This window comes from Colobus angolensis, unplaced genomic scaffold (assembly GCF_000951035.1).
Source record: "Colobus angolensis palliatus isolate OR3802 unplaced genomic scaffold, Cang.pa_1.0 Scaffold35, whole genome shotgun sequence".
In the NCBI taxonomy this organism is placed as follows: domain Eukaryota; kingdom Metazoa; phylum Chordata; class Mammalia; order Primates; family Cercopithecidae; genus Colobus; species Colobus angolensis.
In genome coordinates, this window is record NW_012116821.1 from 859,032 (window position 1) to 877,631 (window position 18,600).

Sequence of the window (18,600 nt, forward strand, 5' to 3'; positions counted from 1 at the left end):
TTTCTGTGCTCTGGAACTATACAAGTGAACAAGACAGGGCCAAAAAAAAAAAAAAAAAAAAAAATTGATGTCCACTTAGAGTTTGCATCTTAGCAGGAGAAGGAAGATGGAAGTAGAATATAGACTACGTCAGATGGTAAGAAGTGCATGCAGAAACCCCAGGTGGACTAGGAAGTGTTGCAATATTAAGTCGAATGGTCAAACGGGGGCTCATTTAGCCCTTTCTTGTTTTTGGCCTCTTGTGTTCACTTTTATAGTTCTAAGGCATAGAACAGTTTGGAGACATAAGAGGCATTCACTACATATTTGTTGAATCAGTAATGGATGGACATGAACCCTCAATTCGTGGAGATTCATGTCCCCTCTTCATGAGAAGAGGACATTGGAGCAAAGACCTGGAAGAGGCGAGGGAGTCAAATGCTTAGGGGAAGAGCTCTGCAGATGGTGGGAAAGTTGTCCTGAGTGAGACCTTTCCAGGAAGAGCCTGGAGACCAGTGTGGCTGGAGGCCAGAGAGGGCAGGGAGAGCAAGGAGATGGGTGAGGGGCGGGCTGGGGGAGCCATGGCGTTGTAGGGCTTTGGGGCCATCGTTGACTTTCACTCTGAGGCAGGAAAGCACAGGGAGTTGGCGAGCAGGGGAGTTCCATGGTTCACCGCAGGTGGCAGGATCTCTCTGGCTGCTGTATTGAGAACAGAACCAGGGATTGGAGGGTGAGGGAGGAGGAAAGGAGGCCAGTTAGGGGCGGATTTTATATTCGAGGTTGGTGATGAATACTGCTATCTGCTTTCTTTTCACTTTGTATAGTGCCTAATCCAAATTACTCTTTGAAAACCTTAGCTCTCACTTTGCCTTGCTTTGCTCTGGGTGGAAACGAAAAATCTACTGGCCGAATTAACAAGGTGCTCACCTACGCACGACCCCCTCCTCCCTGGCCTCGGTAGTCTGTTTCATCTCAGAGTATGGCACTGGGCATAGAGCAAATACCATTGATTTATTTTCTCTCTTCCTCACTTTTTAAGGAACGTGCTTAAAACAGATTCATAGATGGATAATAAACCAGAACATTTGCTTTATAAAAAAATCCTCCAATTTCAAATCTAGTCCCAGTCATCCTTTCTTGAAAACTATGCCCATCTTAGCTTCCTCCGTACATGAAACTTTATCCTTTCAAATAGAAATCCTTCCTTACTTTCTCGTGGCCTAGCTGCGTGTCAGTGTTCTTAGGGTTTATTAAGCCTTTTATACTTTTTGCTTCCTTGTAATGGCTTTGTGTGTTTTTCCCTCCGTAATTGACTTGTAAGTGACACTGGGCCGCTTTGGTGTAAGAGGCTATGGAGGAAAAATGGATAGGCTCAGTAGAAGTGTTTCAGGCAGAAAAAGAAAGAAAGCGACTTTGAACAGAAGCAAAAGGTATTTACTTTGACTTTCTTTCATCTTTCTAATGGTGGGGGACTCTCACTGGGAAGGGACATAAGAGTTCCACCTCTGCATTTCGCCCATGAGAAAGGACCTGGTCAATGATAGACCAAGTATCCCAAACAATAGGCTACAACTCTGTGATCTGTGCTTTTCAATGCTCACTCCACCTTAGTCTCCAAAAATAAAACAACCCTGAAATCAGCTACCTGTAGAAAGCATGCCTTTTCAGAATTCCATAGCTGATCTCAGAGACCAAAAATACTTGAGTTTACTTTAAAAGATTTTATTAAATAGAAAGTCATTCTCAGTAAAATAACAAAAGTTCTGAACTTTCATAGTAATGAAATTATTATTTTTTTTTTACAGGACTCATCCCACACTTTTTTTTTTTTTTTTTTGAGAGGGAGTCTCTCTCTGTTGCCCAGACTGGAATGTAATGGCGGGATCTTGGCTCACTGCAACCTCCACCTCCCGGGTTCAAGTGATTCTCCTGCCTCAGTCTCCCAAGTAGCTGGGATTACAGACATGTGCCACAATGCACGACTAAGTTTGTATTTTTTAGTAGAGATGGGATTTCACCACGTTGGCCATGCTGGTCTCGAACTCCTGACCTCAAGTGATCCACCCACCTCAGCCTCCCAAAGTGCTGGGATTACGAGCATGAACCATCGTGCCCAGCCACATTCTTGTAGATATAGTGGATGTCTAGATGTTTTGGGAGACCCCTCTGGGACTGTGTCATGGGGTTGAGGGGTTCTGTGTGCATGTGGCCTGTCACAGACCTTAGCTGTCACATTGTTTCCAAGCACTAGCGACCAGCCCAAACTCAGCCATGTCCATTTGCAAAGGGCTTGGGTCTGAGTGACGGTCACAAGGCTGGGTTCTCTGTGTGTCTCTTCTCATTTTCATGTTTTCCCCAAGCCTAGGCTTCTCTTTAAGAATTCTTCAGCAGCACACAGGGACCAGGTCAAAGAGGTCTGGGGCCAGTAGGAAATGCAACTGTGCTAAATTTTGATAAACAGTTTTGGAAAATGAATTGAGAAGCACTACCAGTCTGTGTTACTACGAGAGCTCAGACTCTCCAATCAAAGTTGGATGCTTTTAGGCGATTGCATCTCCAAAGCTTGTGCTATATCTTGAATAGATATCCATGAACACAGGCAGAGGGCCCTTTCACAAACACAATCTGTATGTCTTTATATCCAAAGTCAATTTCCAAAGGATGAAACAGAAAAAAAGTTATTTACTTATGTATTTATTTATGGCCCAGAACCCCTCTAAACAAGGAAAGTGAACACAAGAATACAGATTTAGGATACAGTGTAGCATGGTACAACAACTCAACGTTGTGAGCCTATGAGATCCATCCGCTGTTGTAGACTGCTGCCGGCTTCACCATGCAGGGAGAAGTTGCAAATAACTTGTGCAACTGGGCACAAGTTTCTTAACTCGAACCTAGATTACTGCATATGTAAAATGGCAATAAACACAGAACAATAGCTCATGAGCTTATTGTGAGGATGAAAGGATATGTTTTACTGAAGCATTTAACGCAACGTCTGGCAGACACAGTAAGTGCTCAGAAGATGTTTGCTGCTATTGTTGCTATCCTTGTTTGTCATTTGGAGGAGCTTAGAGAATGAAGAATGAAGACAATATATTATAGAGCAAAGAGGGACATGCACCTTGCTTGGCATGTGTTCCCACTGATCACTCCTGGTCACTGAGAAGGGAAGCCAAACTTGACCTCTGGCACCAGTGACAGAACCAGAATCTCAGCATTCATCATGAAGATGTGCTCCATGAAGGGGAAGCCCCTCACCAGGTTCGGTGTGTACTAAACCAGCCTAGAGGCATTTTACAGGGAGCCAGGGGCCCACCTTGACCATTGCCTCCTCAAGGAGAAGGGGCAGTGGCTTGCAGTGCCACCTGCCTCCTACTGGGCAGCATGCCTCTGTATCCCACACGGCAAATGAAAGAACAGAACAGACAGAAGCTTGAAACCAGCAGGATGACAGAAACTCTGCATAGAGGGAGAATCAGGACCGTTTTCCAAAAGGAGAATTTCTCTCCGTGAAAAGATAAAGACTGGTGTTTAGAAAATATATTACCTACTCAATAAATGATCACTCTTGTTGTCCCAGTTTTTATTTTGTTTTTGTTAAGGGAATCCTGGATTAATACAAGAACAAATAAGAAGAAATAAAATAAGAAATATTTTTTCTTAATGATAAGCCTGCCTAATGTGTAAAACTTCTAGTTTAAAGTGATGCAATTATAAAATTGTTTTTCTGGTGAACCATTATAAGGCCAAGACCAGACTTTGTGAATCATTTTTCATCCTTAAGACATTTTCTGAATGTCATTATCCTCGATGTTAACTATTTCATGACTATATTGCTACTTTGCCCTGTGGCTGAGGACTGATTTCTTTTGGGCCTCGGTTTGGTCTAATTATAGTTAATAATTCTCATTGAACAACTGAAACATTCTTTTCTTTTCTTTGGGAGACAGTCTCGCTCTATCCCCTGGGACTGGAGTGCAGTGGCATGATCTCCGTTCACTGCAACCTCCGCCTCTCAGGTTCAAGCAATTCTCATGCTTCAACCTCCTGAGTAGCTGGGATTACAGGCACCTGCCACCACGTCTGGCTAATTTTTGTATTTTTAGTAGAGATGGGGTATTGCCATGTTGGTCAGGCTGGTCTTAAACTTCTGGCCTCAGGTGATTCGCCCGCCTTGGTCTCCCAAAGTGCTGGGATTACAGGTGTGAGCCACCACACCTGGCCTGAAACATTCTTTAATAGCAGAATGATTCCATACATTGTGGCCTACCATACTATGGATATATATTCCATACTATGGGATACTCTAAAGACACCAAACGAAATGAAATAGATCATCAGGTATTGACACTGAAGGTGCCCCAAGTTATGCTTTAATGAAAAACAAAACAAATTGCACTTCCTCTTCCTTCTACACACACACACACCCCTATTTATGCATAAATGTGTATAGGTATATGCATATAAATGCATGGAAAAGGAATGGAATGAGACATATTCAACTGTTTAATGGTGAGTTTCTCAGGGAGCAAAATTGGGGAGGTGTTTAGTTTGGGGAGGGAGGTGAAGGGAGATTTTAAAACGTTTGTGTATTTCATTGGACTGTTTTACAAGAAGACCGTAGTCATGGAATCTGTGGTTAATAGACTAAGATATTAAAAATATTAATACTCCCAGCACTTTGGGAGGCCGAGACGGGCGGATCATGAGGTCAGGAGATCACGTTTTCTCCTGGCTAACACGGTGAAACCCCGTCTCTACTAAAAAATACAAAAAACTAGCTGGGCGAGGTGGCGGGTGCCTGTAGTCCCAGCTACTGGAGAGGCTGAGGCAGGAGAATGGCGTAAACCCGGGAGGCGGAGCTTGCAGTGAGCTGACATCCGGCCACTGCACTCTAGCCTGGGCGACAGAGCGAGACTCTGTCTCAAAAAAAAAAAAAAATTAATACTGGTCACTTCTGTACAGAGCAACGGTGATGGCTGATGGGGTACTGAGGCCTTTTGAGGCCCTCCAAGGAAAGGCAAGAAGCACACGTTTCTTTATGAGAGGTGCGCATGGCCCCTCTTTAAAGAGGCCAACTGATGGCAGCAATCTTGGTGGTGAGTGGAGATGATCAGTTCCAGGAGTAGCCAGAGCTCCAGTGTGAGGGAAAGGGAAAGTAAATAATTTCTCAAAGTAAACAGATTAAATTAAATGCATTTTTCATTCACTAGAAAAGAGAGCAGGCCCTCCTCTGTTTTATTAATATATTTTAGTAGAGTATGGATTTTTTGTCTTTTTTGGCCTCTTTCCCTTGTTCCCACTGGCCCGTGCTGTCTTTTTATTTGAATTATCTGTTTATTATATTAGGTTAAGAACCCAAAGGCCATTTTGCATGGGACACACTGTAAATACCCATTATCATGGTTATATATTGTGGAGCTGATGAAGGAAGACAATTTATGAAGAAATGAGATTATCTCAGTTTTTGTATAATCTATTGTATTGTAGTCTGAAGATTACATATGCAGTTAAGAAAATGCACCACATCTTGCAGTTGGCAGTTCTCTCAGTTCTGACTGCACAGCTGTGATATCAGGGAGAACTAAAATGTGTAAGCCAATCTATTTATGTCAGCAATCCTCTCCCTCCCTCCCCATTCATACACACCTATTTCATTCATCATTTTGACAGTTTGCACAAGCAAACCATCCTAATTTTTTTTCAAGAGCTCTTTTCACAAATTGAGTGTGATGTAGAATTAATCATACCCGTTGGGCAGGAGGTGGAGGACTTTATCGCTAGAGGGCATTTTTCGCCCCCAGCATTCAGCTTCCTCCATATTGCATCACAGAGAATTCTCAACCACCCTCAGCCTTCCCTCATCCCACAAGGGCACAGCATTCGTAGCTGCCTTCAACTCAGTGAAGTTTGGCTCTTACTTCTCTGTTGAAAATATTTCTTTCATGTATTACAACTTTTTTCCATTTTCATCACAGCAAGCCATCATTATACTTCTTGTTATTTTGCCTTCTTGGGAAATCCCCTCCTGCCCATTCTTCCCCCTACCCTTCCACTCCCTGCCCTCTCCCAGATCTTTCAAAATAAAAGGTACTCAGAAACATGGGGATTTTAAGACATCAGCTTCAAATGGAAAGTACTACTTACGACGCTTCCCACTAAGGAAGGGGCAGGCGTCTTATTGGTTATGCTCCTGCGTTTTACTTAGAAGTTTTCTAGAATAATGCAGCAGAGGAGAAGGGTAAAGAAGTTCTAGTTTGCAATGGTGACAATTGAGAAAACTTTGGTGCCCATTTTTTACTGTAGACTTGCAACTTGAGTTTTGTGTGTAAAAATCTATACCTTATGCCAACCAGTGTTTTTACACATGGAGGGAAAAGAATCACACCTAATTGCAGTTAACCATTTAAGCTTAAAATTCCAGCTCTCAATGCCTATGTGAGTTTTTGTTTCCTTCCTTATTACAAAGAGGACAATCTGAAAACTATAGTCCAGACTTAAAATTGTGACGACACCGTTAGATAAATACATACTGCTTTGCTCTGCGCTGCACTTCAAAAATTATATAGATGCTGACAGTTTAGTGGAAGGGGTAGTCTTTATATCTCAAAAGCATGTGGGTAGCCCTGACAAATATTAGTTACATAAGCCTCACGGTAGCTATACTCAAACCAACACAAAGTTGCTTTAAAAGAGAGAAACGTCCTAAGCCTGTTCTCATGCCTGCAGATGTGAAGGAATTGGATCTGAAGCGTAATTTTCAGCCTAAACTTTCAATAGCATGAAAACCTCACTTCTTCCATGAAAGAACTTTGAAGCAAAAATCAGAAACACGCGCTCAGGTCCTGACTCAGTGGTGAACCAGCTGGGTGACTTTGGACCGATCGTCTCCACTCGAAGTACAGATACTGCCTTTCATGGTCCTATGCAAAGCTAGGAGATTAGGGCCTTTAAGTTAGTTTATGATCCCACACTTTAGCTTCCCTTCTCCCACATGACATTATTTCTGCCCTTATTTTCAGCTGAGTTGTGTCCAAATAGTCCCTCACATTTTTATAAGCGATGAAAACATTGCTTTTATATTTTTGACTCTACGGTTTCTGTTTCTTGGAATAGAAATCAATGTCCCTATTTTATGGTTTTGTGGTGACTGCAGTGCTGAAAGCCTTGAGAAACCCCACAAGCAGAGCCCAGGAATGACAATGGAATGCTGAGAAAGGAGGTGGTATTAAGATTTTGTAGGCTCCTGTATGAATTTTAAGATTTTGGGGGGTTCTTATAAGATTTTTCCTCTATGTTCCTAGTAAAATAATTGGAATTTAGTAAAAATCATTGAACAATCTTTTTGGTTACATGAACAAAATCTTAATACCTTTGAATTTTAAAGAAAATTGTATACAGAAGCCATTGTTTATTCTTTTTGGACATGGAGACATTTATTCACTCATTGATTTATTCACTATTTTAACTATATATATAGTTATCACATAATATATGTGTGTGTGTATATATACATATATATATATAAAAGTATAAAGCTATTTAGGGAAGCTATGCTCAAGGAACTCACAGTCTGTTAGAGAAAATAAGATTATTTTGTGAATCTTAATGCAGGAAAGATATGTGACGTAACAGGAGGGCAGCAAAGGAGTGGTGGAGGTTAAGAGAAGCAGGAGGTGATTGTGAGTCGGGTACGATGAGAGTGAGACTTTGCATGCCCCTGAGCAGGACTTGAAATATTAGCTGGATTAGTGAGTGAATGAAAGTGAGACACGCTATCCACCACCATCTTCCTGTGAAGCGCAAAGTGACTTTTAGCGTCATGGAAACCATGAAGCAGTGAGCCACCGCTCTAAGCGGGTTTTACTTGGTAAGCAGCAAGAGGGAAGGAAGAACTTAGGGTGGCTGAGAAATCATCACGAACCAAAACAAAGCATTGCTGTGAGGTCCAAATCTCCCAGTCACTGTTTTGCTTGCTTTGTTAGATATATTATGGTGTAGAGGAAAGAAGATGAGCTTTGGTGCCAGAACGATCTAGATTCAGACTCTAGTTCTAGTATTATTTAGCTCTCTGTGTGCCAGGGTCCTCGTCAGTATTGAGAATATTACCTATCTGAATGAGCTATTACGAGCATTCAGTAAGATGACTCTATCATTTCTATTAGCTTTGTGATCTAGCTTCAGTTTTCTCATCTGTAAAATGGGAATGAAAATGATAGGTACGATGAAAAAATGGCATGAGATAGTGCATGTAAAATGCCCAGTTTCCTTCCTGTTAGGTAGTCAGTGCTTGATAAATCTAGGCCATTAGTAGTAGTAGTACTGGTAACCTATTTATATCTTTGGTAGATATAATCAGCATTTAGATAATCATTTATATTTCTGTACACACATTTCTATAGTGATATTTCCATATTATTTGTCTTATTTAGCATTAAAACTCTCTGTTGGATATGGATTCTTATTTCTCCATTATGTGGATCAGGAAACCCAGCTCAGAGAGGTGAACTGCAGGCAGTACTTCAGTCAGGGTGGAATCAGGCATGTTCTTTGATAACAGCAAAATTCAGGTGCCAATTCTATGAGCAGGAATCCCATGGTCTTCCTACAATATTGCACTAGGGCTGCAGGAGGAGCTGGGGTCACATCTACCATGTGTTGGTTTTGTCATGGAAAGAGCCAGATGAACCTGAGTTTGAATCCCGATTCTGCCTTTGATTACCCATGTCTTTTCAGGAAAATCAATTTAATCTCTCCAAGCTTCAGTTTCCTTATCTGGAAAACAGGCCTTGTGTTATTTACTTTATAAGGTTGTTGGGGAGATTAAAAAATTCAGATGAGAAAATGTATGTCAAGAACCTGTCACTTGAAAACTCAGGAAATAGCTAACTCCTGTTTCTTAGTTGGCAGAGACCCGAATTTAGAGATCTTCTGGCCTGCATTGCCTGGGATGCTTCACAGAATACGATTTCTTGACAGGTGTTAGGTGAGGAAAGGTTCTGTGGCTAAATAACCTTGGGAAAGATAGATGAAACAAAGCTGAATGAGGCTCTTTTCTGCAAAACTGTTTTGTAGAGACAGAGTCTCGCTCTGTTGCCCAGGCTGGAGTGCAGTGGTGTGATCATGGCTCACTGCCTTGAACTCCCTAATATTTAATTTTTTTGTAGAGATGGTGTCTCACTATGCAGCCCAGGCTGATCTAGTCTCAAACTCCTGGCCTCAAGTGATCCTCTCACTTCAGTCTCCCAAAGTGCTGGGATTACAGGTGTGAGTCACCACACCCCAACCCCACAGAACGTATTTAATGGCTAGTAGATGATGTCTTCCAGTGTGCGATGTTGCAGGAGCATTGCTTAAGTTCCTTTGACTACAGAATTCTCTTTAGTGGATCATGCCAGGTGACAGATGTCCCATGTTTTACACATTGAGACCTGGTGGTTAAGTCAAGCATCTCCCTTTGATAGCTGACGACACTGCGTACAAAGGGTTGAGCACAGAAGATACGCAGGACTGGGCCCAGCACCAAGCTCGCCTGCTATCCTCACTCCTCCTGCATTCACACTGCTTTGGGTTATTAGGGCTCCTTGCCTACCATTCCTCTAGTGCCTGCTGCTGGTCCTAAGTGGGTCCAGCAGCAGGTCAGATGGAGTATCTAGATATGACAAAGGAGAGAAAGAAATTCTAGAGGCATCTAGTTGTAAAACATACAAGAAATGACAAAAGGGAGATTCAGAGCGGGATGGCCACCCCACAGCAAGGCGGCCAATAAATCCCAACTGTGGCTTCTTGTTAGGACTGGGTCCACGAGAGGAAGACATTGAATTGTGCACTTGCAACCACAGTCTGAAGCTAAAGAGACTAAGGAGAGGTCGCCTGTTAATATTGCGAACTGCCACCCAGTCACATAGCCATTTGCAGCCTGTCCATATTTTATTGAGATGAGCAATTACATGTCCTGTAATGGCAATGAAGCAATAAAATTTATGTCTTGTCATCTTTAACAAGATTAGACATAACCCTACTCATAAATGTAATACTGAGTGGAGATTTTTAAGAACATAAGTATAGTTAAGGATCCTTGAGTTTATCCCTCATAGTTAATTAAAATCCTCCCCAAGAATTGGCAGATGATAGATATAAGGACATTGAACCTTTTAATCCATGGAAGGGTGAACTAATGATTTTTCCATACCTTGCTCAGCTTCAGCGGGGTCTGCGCCTCACTGCATTTGTACCATATAGATTTCAGAAGAGCAGCGAAGGGAGTGACTCCGATCCCCGCGGCAATGCACACACTCACTGGGTAGTGAAATACATCTGTCAGGGCAGCTCCAAAGGGCCCGTCCACTGCCAGCCTGGAATCACAGAGGAACGCAGCCTATTTGACCTTCAGAACACCTTGCTTGTGAACCCAAAACCATCTGGAGCTGGTGCTTTTTATAGGACGTGTTTGCCAGTGCATGCAGAGGTTGACTCTGTGCTTGAAAATGCCCTATTTGGAGACCCTGGGGTTAGCATGAGGATTTCCAGCTCTGCCTTATTGGGAGACAACCAGGTTGTCCTGGCCCAGGCACTGTTCATAGAAGGACAAAGCCTGACATCTCTCACTATAGCTCAGGCCTCTTCCATGTGGCATGCTCTCCTTACAGTTCTTAGAAGCTTGTTTTGGCTCCAAGTATCATTGAGGCTGCTGGAAGAGCCACCTCCCTTTCCACCCCAGTTGCCATCAGAGGGAAAAACCTGGAAGCATCAAGATAGCTTAGCAGGCTTCTCTTTCCTCTTCCTAGTGTCATTCTCCCATGTTTACTTTTGGTCACACATCTTAGTATGTTTATGTAATTTTAGTCTAATGGAAGCCATTCATTTGGAATAAACACAATTTTGAAGTCATTTGTCAGTTATGTGGAATTTCTAAAATGCATTATTTTAGATTATACTGACTTAAAATCTGTGGTAATTAGGCCTTGGGTAGCACTGGTATTTTTCTCTGCTTAGCAAATTTTTCTTAATAAGGATAAAGTATATTCACTGAATAAATAAGAGAGTCCTCAGCATGGTCCTATGTAGACTGGCCCCTGAGTTCTTCTCCATCTCTTATCACTGGTTTTCACTCTGGTGAGATATTAATATTCCTAAAATATTAAATACACAATACTCCCTACTGCCACCAGGCCTTTGCATACGATACCCCTTTCCCTTGGAATAATCTTCCCCAGTTTCTTCTCTTTTTTTTTTTTTTGAGATGGAGTCTTGCTCTATCTCCAGGCTGGAGTGCAGCGATGCGATCTCGGCTCACTGCAACCTTCGCCTCCTGGGTTCAAGTGATTCTCCTGCCTCAGCCTCCCAAGTAGCTGGGACTACAGGTACGTGCCACCATGCCCAGCTAATTTTTTTGTATTTTTAGTAGAGATGGGGTTTGACCATGTTGGCCAGGATGGTCTCAATCTCTTGACCTCGTGATGCACCCGTCTCGGCCTCCCAACATGCTGGGATTATAGGCGTGAGCCTCTGCACCTGGCATCTTCTCCAGTTTCTTCCCTCTCTCCTTAGTTAGTTAATAGTTATTCCTCTGGTAGGTCTTATCCAAATCATTCTTTTCCTATGGAAGCCTTCTTGAACCCCTCAGATTAGATTAAATCCCCTCATATAATTTATAGCTACATGTTCCCCTCCTCTATAGTCCTCATCACAGCTGTAATTTTACAATTTATTGGTGTGTGTGCATGATCTGATTGATGTCTGTCTAGAGCTGTGAGGTCTAGGAAAGTAGGAGTCAGGGCTGTCTTTGCTCACTGCTGTAACGCCAACGCTCTCTGACATGAAGTTGTTCAATAACAATTGGTTGAATAAATTGTAAAGGGATTGTTTAAAATATTTCAGTCAGCAGAATGTATTAAATAACCTCAACTATTCCAAAAGCACACATTTACATATGAACAAAGATATGCTAATTAAAAGGTTTCTGAGTTATTCATAACCATTCCCTAAGGGGTGTCTGTTGAGGACACCGGAGGTTGGCCCATTTGGGCTTTACTATGTGTTCATGAAAGTTCAATTGGGTTTATTTTAAACTGTTCTATATGCCAGACTTCCTAATAATTCAAATGAACTCTCCTCAAGTTAATCTTAATTAATAAGGCTTTATTACATATTGATATATGGAAATGGAAGAATAAAAATAAAAGGTCATTAACCAGAAATGGTTAGTATCTTAGCCCACTGTAGATTATTCCATCAATAATTAGATAAAGGACATTGGGAGAAAGAGAGAAAAAAACCCTGTACATAGATTAAAATGTCTTATTGTTCATTTTTTTAAAAGAATCAGTCATATTGGGGATTTATTTGACACTGATTTAAAAAGATATCAAGAATTTTGTAATTAATCCACAGAAATATACAATAAACAAATTTCTACATCTTTAGAATTGAAACTCAAAGCTACAGGAGAAAGTATTTAGTCTAAGATCCCTGCTAATACGGTAATCCTCCTGCCACATCCCTGAGAGATGATCATATTCCGATGTTAAACTGCAGGGCACCTTGTTTCACTTAGGGGCAATTCTAAGTATTAGACAATTTTTTCTCGTGTCTTACTGAAATCTGTCTTCTGACAACTCTCATCTTTTGCCTTTCTGAGAAGCACATTCCAGATCTTTTTCATTTTTTGCATCTCAGGCCTTTAAATAGTTGATCATAGCTATCACGACACCCCAGTTGTTCTTTTTTGGGCCCAAATTTCTCCATTTCTCCAGATTTTTAACAATCTGAATCAACTTCCTTTGCACAAATTTTTGTTTATCAAGTTTATGCAGCTATCCCTGCCTTGAGTCAGACACAGCGTTCCTAACAATGCTGCTCAGAAAATGATTCGTCTTGCCTGCATCCATGTCCTGTGGGTCCTTGTTGGATAGTTCAGCAGCACCCCACCCTACCCCATTAAGTTCCAATCTCATCTCTCTGAACTGACTGCATTTACTCCTCTAACAAACACTTCCATTGCTATCTCTGTGGTAGGTGACCATTCTTACCTTGGTAATAATAATAGTAGTTAACTCTTTGAGCACTTACCGTGTGTGAAGTATTATGTTAAGTGTTTTTATGGATTGTTATATTTGATCCTAAACAAAGCCATGAGTACCATTATTGCCATCTTCATTATACAGATGAGGAAACTGAGGCAGTGTGTTGCATACATTCTCCAAGATCATACACAAAGTCGGGCTTTGAACCCAGCTCCTCTCACACTGCAGCCCCCAGCTCTGGGCATAGGATAACTTGCTGAAAATGCTATCCTCTGTTTTCCTGCAGAAGGTCTAGTCTTTTTTTTTTTTTTTTTTTGAGACGGAGTCTTGCTCTGCCGCCGGGCTGGAGTGCAGTGGCCAGATCTCAGCTCACTGCAAGCTCCGCCTCCCGGGTTTCCGCCATTCTCCTGCCTCAGCCTCCGGAGTAGCTGGGACTACAGGCGCCCGCCACCTCGCCCGGCTAGTTTTTTTGTATTTTTAGGAGAGACGGGGTTTCACCGTGTTAGCCAGGATGGTCTCGATCTCCTGACCTCGTGATCCGCCCGTCTCGGCCTCCCAAAGTGCTGGGATTACAGGCTTGAGCCACCGCGCCCGGCCATCTAGTCTTTTGAAAGAGCTCACATTCTCTCCCTTTTTCTTGGGCTTAGAGGAAAAGGTTTCCTTGTTCTTTTTCTGGGCTTGCTTCTCCTCCTGGGCTTCTCACTCATGAATTCCAAGGGCTGGATTAAATTTGTCTAGGATCCAAAGCAGTAAAAAGATATATTGCTCTCCCCAATATGGTAAATTTAATTCAAAATTGAAACAGTGGGGAACTGTAAAATCATCCAAGGAAGTCCAACAACATCCTGATTCTTTGTATGTTGAAGATTTAAAGAAATTCTAGTTTTTTGGAAGGCTTTGCCACTAATACATATGCCTACACACATACAGAGGCAGAGGGCGAAACAAATTAGTGAATGGAGGGAAGCAGCTCTTTATGACAACTCATTTTTATTGAGCCCCTAATTACTTACTGAGTGACTGAGGGTCAGGGCCTGTTCTAGGCCCTGGGAATGGTAAAGTGAACCAAACAAAGCCCCTTTTCTCATAGAGCTTCCATTCTAGTGTGGAGAGATAGACAGTAAACAAACAAACAAGCAAATATTTAGCATGTCAGGTGGTGGTATGTACTATAAAGAAAAATAAAGTCAGCATGTGGCATCATGGCGATTGAGTGACTGCTGGGGGTTGTTTCATGTGGAGTGGGAAGGAAAGGCCTCACTAGAAGGAGACATTTGAACAGAGACCTGAAGGAAGAGAGGAAGCTGCCCAGCAGAGATGTGGGGAACAGCATTCCAGGTGGAGGGAACAGCAATGGCAAAGGCACTGAGGACTACATTTTCAGTGTGTGTGAACAACAAGAAAACTGGAAGAGCTAAGCCCAGGAGGGAGCAGGAGGTGGAACAGATGAGCCCAAGGAGGCCCTGGGGATCCTGTTGGGCCTTGCAGCTGGCGATGCACTCCATAGGCAGAAAGCATATCAGCTACTGAGTAACCAGTACCGAGTTCTTCTTGGGGGACTGGCTGAAATGCTATCCGGTTTGTGAAGGGGAAGGGTGGTTGATAGAGCAGATAAGTGTATACACACCAGGCAGAAGCCAGGTAGCAAAAAGGATGAAGCCATTTGCCTTGACGTTGCCAAGGAGGGAGCAGGGACCAAGAAAGCAGTTAGATACTGTGCCCTGCATATGTGTGTGTGTGTGTGTGTGTGTTGGGGGGGGTTGGTGAGGGTGGGGTGCTGTGCAGTGCTTCTACTTTTATGTCTTATTTTAAGCATTTGCACTGCACTCTGAACCTTAAAATTTTATTACATTGCTGCATTTCCACTATAAAAAAGAAAATAGTCAGGTGTTGTCGTCTGATCTGGGGCTCTGGCTTGAGCAGATGATGTTTCTACTTGGCTTGGCATCATACCATTCTTGAGGACCAGGGTTTGGAAGGAGGCCTGTGAATCTTCCTACCCACTATATACAACCAAGCCCAGGGGTGCAGTTACAGCTCAGTAGCCTATGAAAAGAGGGAAAGCAGGACGGTAAGCTGATTACATTTTGTGTCTCAAATTTATTATGGTACCTTGTTTGTCACCAATAAATATTTGTCAAATTAAATGAAATAACGAATCCATATTGGCTCCAGGGCTTCATTTATTCTTTTGTCAAATCTTTCCTCTGTATGCACTGCACATCAGACACTGTTGTAGGCACCGGAGATTCCGAGGAGGAAAGACAACGTCCTGCCCTCAGGAACTTCCATTCAAAGTGTCTCTGCCGAGCTCCCTACCGAAGTGCTCACGGCAGTGGCTGCTTCTTGGTAGTTCCTGATACCCTCCAGGGATGGCAGAAGTAGGAGTCTCTTCATGCTTCTTTTCAAATATGAAATTCTTCCGAAAATGTTTTTCTCATCATTTTTTTGGTGTCCCTGTTATTCCAGAGCCCCAAATGTGTGCTTTGTAAGCTTTTGGGTAACCCTGCGTGAAGAGTGGAAATTCACCTGAAGCCATTGTTTACTGAACAGAGCCAAGGAGTGGTCATTTGCATTGGCACTTCTGGCATGTGCCCAGGCTTTTTCTTTATCTTTCCTCCTCCTTCTCCTCCTCCTCCTCCTCCTCTTTCTCCTCCTCTTCCTTCTCCTTTTTTTGAGACAAGGTCTCACTCTATCGCCCAGGCTGGAGTGCAGTGGCATGATCTCGGCTTACTGCAACCTCTGCCTCCCAGGTTCAAGTAATTCTCCTGCCTCAGCCACCCAAACAGCTGGGATTACAGGCACGTGACATCACACCCGGCTAATTTTTGTATTTTTAGTAGAGATGGGGTTTCATCAGGTTGGCCAGGCTGGTCTCAAACTCCTGACCTCGAGTGATCTGCCCGCCTTGGCCTCCCAAAGTGCTGGGATAACAGGCGTGAGCCCAGGCTTTTCTGAATAGAGTGATGGTGTGGGTTGAGTTGTGTCCCCCATTGACATGTTAAAGTCCTAACCTCAGTACTTAGAACATGACCTTATTTAGAAATAGGGTTGCAGACGTAATGAATAAAGCTAAGATGAGGCCATGCAGGAGTGGTATGGGCCCTTATATCCAATATAACTAGGGTCTTTATAAGAAGAGGACACAAAAACATAGCATCCTTGTTATGAAGACCCGACTTTATAAATATAATCAAAAAAAACTCAGAGTGTGATAGAAAAAAATGCCTAGAGTTGTCTCACTCATTGCAGGCTACACAGAAGTAACCAGGTGATGCTTTAGGACCTGGGTAAGAAACCCACTTCCTGGATCACCCTCTCTTGGCTGAACACTAGTTTTTTTTCTGTTCATTTTTTTTTGTTTTTGTTTTTGTTTTGTTTTTTGTTTTTTGTTTTTTTTTTTTACAGAAATAGATGTGTGTCTCCTAGAAATCTACAAAATTATGCTTTTTATAAACATTCTCAAATTTAAAACATGGGCTCAAACTCACCATCTAATAAAGGTATTGCTGAATCTGGTAGCATGTTAATGCATTAAGATACCTTACTTTTTATAATATTGCGATTTATACGTGAGAGAAAGGGGCACGAACCTTGGCAGTCTCCAGGGCTCCTGGAGGGCCTGTCCCTCTGCCCCAAAGGCCTCCAGTAGCGCTGCCGTCCAGTCTCCTGCTGCCCGGATGTGCACGCTGAAGAAGTCTTCCTGGGGGGCAGAGGTAAGGGTGAAGGGGTGCCACTCCAGCGAGGATATGGCTGAGCACTGCACCAAGATGTACTGCCCTGGCGCCATTTTAAAGCCACGCTTTTTCATGTGAAGTTCCAGGACTCCAGAGGGGTGGCTTACCACCTACGTGAGAGCAAGAGAGTTGGTTGCCTTTGTCCTCAAAATAATAAAGAAACACCTTTCATTCCCTCAAAGGTGTTCACAATTTTAGATGAGCTTGTTTCAGGTGTAATTTATATATCCCATCTGCTATTAGCTCCCAACGATATTTGCCACCACTTTCACATCTGTGTTTTCAACTCCAGCAAGAATGATGCTCCTCTGCTTCAGAGGGCGGGGTTTGAAATAGCTGTACCCAGGTGCAGTTGGTGCCCAGCATGTGAGTCCCTGTGTCAAATGGCCAGGCTTTCCACAGCACAGTCAACCAGACCCAAGAGAGTAGAAGCTTGCATATTATTATGCTTAGGGTTATTAAAATAGTCACTACATTAGCTCTGGGTTTTTAACATCTAGGAACATTTTGTTAGCTTTTCCAATGATCTGCATCTTGTCTCAATGTCCTGTGAATTAACCCTCTTATTTCTTCAGGCTAAGTGAAAAAGGATCTTCAAACTCACTTCAAACTCTTTTCTTGTTTTAGTTGACTCCACCTTCAAACTCTTTTCTTTTTAGTTGAGTCTTATCCCGTGTCCTGACTCCACTGTGAGTTTTAGATGTAGGGAAGCATTGTGCAAGGTTTCTAGTAGTGTTTATAAAAGTTTTATGACTTGCTGCTTATCAGAGGGAAAGAGCTAATTTCCCTTCTTAGATTTCTATCTTGTTTCCTGAAAAATCTCTCCAGGCCCTCCCGTCTTCTTTTGTGACAAGAGGTATAAGGGAACAAAATCTAGCATCTAGATACTGTGACAGTATTTTTCCGTTCAAAAGAGAATTTCACAGCATTTTAATCATTGGTTCTAAGTTTTCCCTCTCGCTACTGGTATCTGTTCTGACACTGCGGTTAAATGGTCTCCCTAGTAACAGCTCGAGTAGGTTTCCAGAAGTTTTACAGTCTGGCTTTTGATACAGCCTGACATCCTTTGGTGCTTAACTTAAAAACAGCAACATAGAAACAGCTTAAAGCAGAAATAGGAAGCAATTTCTATACATCTGCTTTCATGAAGGTGGCTACAGAGATACAGGATTCTGTTAAAATTGTGTTAGCAAAGTGGGATAGGCTTGGCTAACGGAGAGTTTCTTCTTGGACATTTCAAAAACTAGGGGAGAGTATTTGGCACCTTTTCACTCTCCTAGGCATGCATTTTTTTGGTCTTGGTCTATCCCTTCCCAGCTTCCTCCAGCAAGAGGTAAACATTTTGTGGATGTAGAGATGCGAAAATAGGGAACAAGCCTGAAAAATGCTACCAGGAGCACGCCGCTCACGAGGGTAGAACTCTGTCTTCATCCTTCATGCTGCTCATGAGGGTAGAACTCTGTCTTCATCCTTCCTCTCCATTTTTCTTCCCTACAGTGGTCCCTCTTGCTCTGAACCTTATGGTGACTGTTTCCCCTTCCTCTGCTTGGTAGTCCCCAGTGAGAGTGTATAGATTTGAAAATGTTGTTTGTTTGCAAAATTTGTGTCTTTACTTGGTGAAGGAAGTGATTATCCTTCAAGTCACTATGACCCATGTAAAGCACACTCACTCCCCTTGCATTTCACCCTAGAGAGAAACCAAAATAAAGAAAAAGCGGATCATTCCAGTGCTGTACAATAAACCTTTATCAGAATTCTGTGTACCGTCTGGAGCCCTGATCCCTGTCTTCAGCAAAATTAGTCACACTAAAAGATGCTCAGGATACAAGCAATTATTAGAACAGAAGATGAGCCTC

The 18,600-nt window shown here is 42.5% G+C and overlaps 1 protein-coding gene across 1 annotated transcript in view; it reads right to left on the minus strand.

Moving 5' to 3' along the window:
- Nucleotides 1–18,600, minus strand: part of NOX3 (NADPH oxidase 3) — a 61,202-nt gene that overhangs the window by 18,022 nt on the left and 24,580 nt on the right. The window contains exons 9-10 of the mRNA XM_011952752.1: nucleotides 16,601–16,854; nucleotides 10,175–10,337 (exon numbers count right to left, since the gene is read on the minus strand). Coding sequence (XP_011808142.1) covers nucleotides 10,175–10,337; nucleotides 16,601–16,854 — 417 coding nt within the window. The remainder of the gene's footprint in view (nucleotides 1–10,174; nucleotides 10,338–16,600; nucleotides 16,855–18,600) is intronic.